The sequence below is a fragment of the Epinephelus moara genome, chromosome 1 (assembly GCF_006386435.1).
Source record: "Epinephelus moara isolate mb chromosome 1, YSFRI_EMoa_1.0, whole genome shotgun sequence".
In the NCBI taxonomy this organism is placed as follows: domain Eukaryota; kingdom Metazoa; phylum Chordata; class Actinopteri; order Perciformes; family Serranidae; genus Epinephelus; species Epinephelus moara.
In genome coordinates this window covers 6,525,107-6,532,984 of record NC_065506.1, presented here as the reverse complement: position 1 = coordinate 6,532,984, position 7,878 = coordinate 6,525,107, and the positions used below count along the sequence as shown (strand labels likewise).

Below are 7,878 nucleotides of genomic sequence, written 5' to 3'. Positions count from 1 at the left end.
ATATTTAATTATATATATATATATATATATATTATTATATATATATATATATATATATATATATATATATATATATATATATGTATGTATATATATATATGTATGTATTATTTTTAAGCCTTGCACCAGTGATTGCCAAGGATGGAGGCATTTTGTTTTCAAGTTTTCCAGCCAGACGCAAAAACGTCCACTTGGACTCAAAGCTGATCTGATTGAAATATGGTGGTTAAAGGTCAAGGTCACTTGCATCCCTCTCATGCTTGTGAATGCAATATCAGCTTGAGGGAATTTCTTTAGATTTGGAATAAACGTCCACTTGGACTCAACAATGAACTGGTTAGATTTTGGTGGTCAAAGGTCAAGGTCATTGTGACCTTACATCTACCTTATTCTCGGAAACACAATAGCTCAAGAGGTCCTTGAGGGAGTTTCTTCAAATTTGGCACAAATGTCCACCTGGACTCAAAATGAAATTATTAGAATTTTGTGGTTAAAGGTCAAAGGTTAAGGTCACTGTGACCTCACAAAACATGTTTTTGGCCTTAACTGTTTTAACACTTTTAAGAATTCACATACTAATTATGACAAATTTTTACACAGATGTCTTATAGGATATCATGATGAAGTTATGACATTTATATCCAAAATGTTAATGTTCAGCTTCACTGTGACATCATAATGTTCTGCAAAACACTTGGAACAGAAGGGGAGATATTTGGTCAGATACTGAATTGATCACTCTAATCTTGGGTGTCCACCTTGAAACTGTGCTGATTGTATAGCTCTTCTGTGCTGCTGGGGGGGTGACGATGTGTGTGAAGCATCAATGTGTTCACAGGCATGGATGTAAACTGTAAGTGCAACTTGAGTGGTGCATGGAGGCATACAACCAGAAGGCAGGAATTCTAGTTTTCATTGTAAGACACAAAGTTCTGTTCAACAAGTCTTAATTCACTTTACTTCATATCTGTTTAGTTTTAATATTTTTCCATTCTGTTGTGTACAGCCACAGGAGGTGATGTGGCAGCTCTGTGCTGTAAAGATCACTGAGGCCATACAGTACGTAGTGGAGTTCGCCAAACGCATCGATGGATTCATGGATCTCTGTCAAAATGACCAGATTGTGCTGCTAAAAGCTGGTGAGAGGGACCGCCATGGGTCATAATATGCTTCATTCAAGGATAAGGCCGGTGCCATTCAATATTTCCCTTATTGTTAAAAAAATCCCATGTGCTAAACCAACCCAAGAACTGTTAAGAATCACATCTGTGGAACACACTGTCGCACTGGGTGACATGTTACATTAGTAACTGTTGTACTGGGTGACATGTTACATTAGTAACTGTTGCACTGGGTGAAATGTTACATTAGTAACTGTTGCACTGGGTGACATGTTACATTAGTAACTGTTGCACTGGGTGACATGTTACATTAGTAACTGTTGCACTGGTGACATGTTACATTAGTAACTGTTGCACTGGGTGACATGTTACATTAGTAACTGTTGCACTGGGTGACATGTTACATTAGTAACTGTCGCACTGGGTGAAATGTAACATTAGTAACTGTCGCACTGGTGACATGTTACATTAGTAACTGTCGCACTGGGTGAAATGTAACATTAGTAACTGTCGCACTGGGTAACATGTTACATTGGTAACTGTCGCACTGGGTGAAATGTTACATTAGTAACTGTCGCACTGGGTGACATGTTACATTAGTAACTGTCGCACTGGGTGACATGTTACATTAGTAACATGTCATCCAGTGCAACAGTGTGTCCCACAGTTCATGGTAATCCATGAACACACACACTGTAGTCTATTTTGACTCAGTCCCACATACACTGTCCTGCTGCCCCAAATTCTCACTGGAGCACTAAATGTGGATTAATGCTCGGCTGAAAATGGTCCCCAACAAATTCACCTTTTCCCCCTGTTTGTTTGATTAAAAACTACAGTAACCAGCTGTTTTAGAAAATTATTGATTTTAAAAATGAAACGACATATTTGTGAGGTGTTTTTAAAGAGTTAGATCTTCATAGGAACCAATGGGCTTGGAGAAACACAGGCAAGAAGTCAGATAGTATTGAGAATGGATGAACATATTGTTGATTTCAAGGCCTCAGGAAGTGTGCCGGGTTTTGATGAGTAGGTATACTGTAGCTGCAGCAACTTCATGACTTGCCCACTATAACTTACACGTCTGTCCCCTTCACTCCTCGGCCTGGAAACAGAAACCTTGAAGAAAATGCTAAGTTAGTGTTTAGCTGACTGTGAAGTATTAGGTTAAAAGAGAGGTGGTTGAGGTTAGAGCAAGGGTAACGGGAAGGGTTGCATCCTCCTTCCATATAAGGTGAATCACGTCTTTCTGTATCGTGAATTATAAAGTGGATTATTGCTACAGTACAACATTGCACTTCAGCAGGGTTCAGACCACCATCCCTTGATTGGCCTGTCTTGTACTAGTAGTGGGTGTGGTTTTTAAGGGCATATCAAATTAAATGTGTCTGTTATGTGATGCCGTAATGCCCAGAAAGACTTTTTCCCATAGACTTACATGCTCAAATAGAATCAGTGGATACATTTTTTGAGCATTTTCATCACTAAATGTCTACTAATATATTTATGCAGGTACATTACATTACATTCACATTTATGAACACACAAAGACTTCTGTTTTTACTCTGTCACAACAGACAGAAGATCATCTCACAGGCCTGACATCGCAATATTTTTTTTGCCACAGAACTGTATTCAATGTAACATTTGAATGTTACATTACATTAAATACAATGGGCAACGACGCAACACATCACGCAGGCAGAGCAGAGAGGAGATTTTATCTGCTCCACAGACTCCATCTATGCAGTGCATGGTTGCTGCCAGCTTTGCTGTGTGTGTTGAGTTTTGCAAAGTGATAATGCAGTTGGTTAGGCAGGGCTGGAAAGTGTAGGCTATGTTAACTTGTACTCCAGCACAGGGACGTAAATATTGACAGTGCGGGCATGGCAGTTGCACTGGGGCCCATGGGGTGAGGGGGCCCATAGAGAGTGGGCCCTCCAATTATATGTTAGACAGAAAACAGGTCCTTTGAGTAATTTAGATTGCTACCTAAGAAATATGCATGTTTTACTTTTGTTTTTTGTAAATAGCCAGTAGCAATCTATAACAAATATGTTATAAAATATATGCTTACTCTACATAAATTATAAATATACTATTAAAAATCTTTACAATTAAATGAATAATCACTTATTTCCGTCTGTATTTTTGTCATATACAGTATATGTGATGATGATTCTGGGTAATATGTATGTTGGTGTCATCCAGTGCTAAGTCTCTACTTTATCATGTGACAATAAGATTTTATGGTAGCTAGTTAAGGCATATAACAAGTAAGTTGCGTGCCTTAGGACCCATCATAACAGCGTACACTGGGGCCCATTGTGACTACCTCACGCCTCTGCTGCAGCAACAGGAAGCATCGATTTAATTGATTTCTTTTTATGAGAAGTGTAAAAACACACACAGTGCTGCTCTGCTGTGTCGCACTGCCTCTGATACAATGTATTTATGTTAATCATTTTTAAACACACTGTAGTTGTTAACACAGTTCTATGTAGTTTTAACCTGATGGAGGACTGAAGAGCTGTGCTTAGAGAAAAATGAGTAGATCGGCCACATAAAATTAGAATTGAGCAGTGCGGTGCCTGCACGGCTTCTGTGGTCAGTGTAGCTGCTTCAGTTGATTATAAATGACCTTCTGCTGCAAGCATGTCATGTCAGCATGTTGGCAGACATGTCGCACCATGACCGTGACCCATGTACTGTATATTGGCTGTTAGCTAGACATGATAGCTTCCTCTAAAATGGTGGAAGCAGTGGTGGAATTTTAATTTGTTAGCCATTGTAAGTTCGCATACTTGTTAACTACCTCCTTCCTCTATGTCACGTTTTCTTTCTTTCTTTTTTTTCCCTCAAAATAACTGGACATTTTTACATGTCATCTGTGCTCTCAGTTACAATAATATTAGTTTTCCATGTGAAAGTTTTACCTTACATGTTTAGACTTAAGTGGACAGACTGTATCTTTAGTAGAAATGGTAAATGTGATTTCTCACATGTTCATACATGAAAGCCATCTTGTTTAAAATATGCTTCAGTTAGTGATGACTGATGGATCAAATGTATCAGATAGTTAGCAGTCATTAAATTATCATCATTGGATTCCGCATCGAATATTTGTGTCTCCATATTTTCTCTGCCAGGCTCTTTGGAAGTGGTCTTGGTCCGAATGTGTCGACTGTTTGACTCGCAGAACAACACTGTCTACTTTGACGGCAAGTTTGCAGGTCCTGACGTCTTCAAAGCATTAGGTGAGTTCTGAAAGACACTACTTCTTCTCTTGTTCCTAATGTTCTGTCACATTCTGAAATAACATCTCTTCCCTCTTGTAGACACACAATGTACTTAGTTGAAGCCAAAAATGAAGTTCCTCTAACAGCCACTTAAAGCTGGCTGCAGAATCAAGTCAGTCCCCATAAACAACCATGTTAAAATCTCCAACTATGGGGCGTCGGTAGCGTAGTGGATAGTGCTGGCGCCCCATGTACAGAGGCGATGCCTCGCTGCAGCGGTTTCAGGTTCGACTCCGGCTTGCAACCATCTGCTGCGTGCCAAAACTCAAGGCTGTAATATCGGTATCGGATCAGAAGTGATGGTAGAAAGATACTTGAACTCTACTCAAGTATTTCCATATTCTGCTATTTAATACTTCTACTACAATTCAGAGAAAAATGTTGTACTTTTAATCCGCTTAAGTTATTTGATAACCTTAGTTGCTTCAAAGGACAGATCAATAATACAAAAGCCAATCAACAAATAAATAAATAAATGATGAAATATATTGAACAAATATTGTTGGTATATTTACACGCTACCCAACATATTAAGTATATAAATGAATTACCAGCTGCAACATTTGAGTAATGAACCCATTTACGCATCAATACTTACAATCCAGGGGCGTCGGTGGCTTAGTGGATAGAGCAGGCGCCCCATGTACAAGGCTGTTGCCGCAGTGGCCCGGGTTCGATTCCAGCCTGTGGCCCTTTGCTGCATGTTATCCCCCTCTCTCTCTCTCTCCACCTTTCACACTAAACTTTCCTATCAATTAAAGGCAAAACTGCCCCCCAAAAAAAAATCTTAATAATTACAATCCAATTAGGGCTGTCAAAAGTATCGATACTCAAACACTGTATCCGGATACAATACTAATTTACAAAAGTATCGATACTAACAGTGCACGCCACCTCAGCGCCTGTTGGGTACACGCGATGGGTCCGACGGACACACGCTGTGCAGGCAGCATCTGGCAGGCACAGAGCCCTCGCTGCAACCCGGCTTGTTGTCGTCACTGTGCATGCATACACACATTTCTGTTGCTGTAATATGGCCAGCGCGGCTGCAGGAGGATCAGAGCAGCCACTTTTGGTCAAAAATGATAAAGGAAAAAGCGCTCTTTGGAAATATTTAGTGAAGTGAACACAGCACGCTGCAGACGGCAGGTACAGCCCCTCCCCTCACTAGCAGCTGAGCAGCTGGTGTCGCCAGCATCAAACTAAAATATAACTTCTAACGTTAATGTGGGAGCTAAGCAGAAAACTTTATCAGTCATGCCCGTCTGTAACATTAATAGACAATGTTAGTTTAACAGGACAACACAATTATGTGTGTCTGAAAAGTTATGTTAACTGTAAAGTCACAGATTGAAGCTGAAAAAACGTTTGGTTTCTCCCGTAACCCCTGGTTCTCTGATCACATAGTGAGGTAGAAACAGGAGCATCCTGAGCCTAAACTACCAACTCTATTTGATCAGCAACGAAAATATGGTGCCAATTCACCAGAAGCACAGAAAATAAACAGGGCTGTAGATAAATACATTTGTATGGACAGATCTTGTTTCTGGTTGTTATTTATTTTGGGGGGATTTTTTGTTGTTATCATTGATGTTACTGTTCTGATCTTTAGTTAAAAAATGACATGCCTCTTAATTTTTTGCTGCTGTATCAAAAATGGTATCGATTATTGAATATTTTCCTGGGTATCGATATCGAGTTTGAAATTTTAGTATTGTGACGACCCTAAATCCAATGATACAGTATACCATTCACTATTTTAAGTGGGACATTCTGCATAATAATTACATTTACTTTTAGTACTTTAAATATATTTTCATGCTAATACTTTTGTACATTGTTTATGCACTATTGCTGCTTTTACTGAGGTACAAGATCTGAGTACTTCTTCCACCCTGTATGTCAGCGACATTCTCGGAAACTTTTATATCGTCACTGACAGCTCTCCCATCACAAAACTTTGTTTTTAAAATGTGTTACTCAGGTCTGTCCTCTAATGTGTGTAAAACCATCTATATAAGTTTAAATTAGTTGATGAGTTGATGCTGTAAGCTCTTAAACTAATGAAATGTGCTTATTTGCTTATGCTTAGATTGCATTGTGGTCCAAAGCTGTTTCATTTCCTCAATAGTTGTTTCTCACAAGGTAGGATGAAATATGAGATTTTTATTTCTTTCTGGAGCTACAAACAAAAGAAAATGTCACGGTTTATCAAACCTCACAGTCAGAACTTCACTGAATTATTCAATTATCATTATTTCCTTGTGTGTGTGTGTGTGTGTGTGTGTGTGTGTGTGTGTGTGTGTGTGTTTGTGTCACCAGGTTGTGATGACTTGATCACATCAGTGTTTGACTTTGCGAAAAGCATGTGTTCGCTGCATCTGTCGGAAGACGAGCTTGCTCTGTTTTCAGCATTCATCCTGCTGTCTGCAGGTACGTCTCTTCTCAGGTTTACCTGACTTTTCAACACTCATCCCACAATCATTCTGACCGATCTGCATCTTTGCAGATTTAATTTGAGTTCACAAGATGAATTAGTTTGTGTGTGCATGTTTGCCACAGACCGATCATGGCTGCAGGAGAAGCTACAGGTGGAGAAGCTGCAGCAGAAGACTCAACTGGCTCTTCAACATGTCCTGCAGAAGAACCAGAGAGAGGACGGAGCACTAAACAAGGTTCACACACACACACACACACACACACACACACACACATTCCACCTGTCATTGATCTGAACAGCACTGAAGATAAAACTTGAGGTTCAATTTACGTATTAAACCCTAATAAACAAAAATACAGGAGCACAACCATAATTCGCAGAAACAGGCAGGTTTAATTGCTCTTTGTTAGTGAGTTCAATTTTCACTGTAATGTTTCATTCTCATAAGTGATGATTTAATGGCTGTTATACAAATCATAAATTATCTGGGTATAAACATCAACATGTTGTGTAAAAATTCAAGAGTTTGTCCCTGCTCATACAGCACGTCACACTACATGTCGAATATAAATCTCAAACATGAAGACGAGCAGTTGGAAAATGGCCTCACACTGCCCTCTTGTGGCGAGGAGGCGAAGTACATCACCTACATCCATGTTGAACATATTTAAACTTCACAGCTTGATACCACAAATAAACAATAGTGTAGGATTAACATTTTGCACAGTCATACAGTGTCATTCTGTATTTGTGAGGATCCCTGTTTACAATGCATCACCTGCTCCTAATCTTAAAGGGATAGTGCACCCAAAAATGAAAATTCAGCCATTATCTACTCACCCATATGCCGAGGGAGGCTCAGGTGAAGTTTTAGAGTCCTCACATCCCTTGCGGAGATTGGCGGGGGAGCGCCAGCACACCTAATGGCTGACGGCGCCCCAGACTAACGTCCAAGAACACAAAATTGAATCCACAAAGTATCTCCATACTGCTCATCCATAGTGATCCAAGTGTGCTG

General features: G+C 39.6%; 1 protein-coding gene across 1 annotated transcript in view; it reads left to right on the top strand.

Annotated features, from left to right (window-relative positions):
- The window catches only part of LOC126407762 (nuclear receptor ROR-alpha A-like), a 49,800-nt gene that overhangs the window by 31,009 nt on the left and 10,913 nt on the right, over positions 1-7,878 (top strand). Inside the window, exons 7-10 of the mRNA XM_050072989.1 lie at positions 1,007-1,139; positions 4,271-4,378; positions 6,743-6,853; positions 6,983-7,095. Coding sequence (XP_049928946.1) covers positions 1,007-1,139; positions 4,271-4,378; positions 6,743-6,853; positions 6,983-7,095 — 465 coding nt within the window. The remainder of the gene's footprint in view (positions 1-1,006; positions 1,140-4,270; positions 4,379-6,742; positions 6,854-6,982; positions 7,096-7,878) is intronic.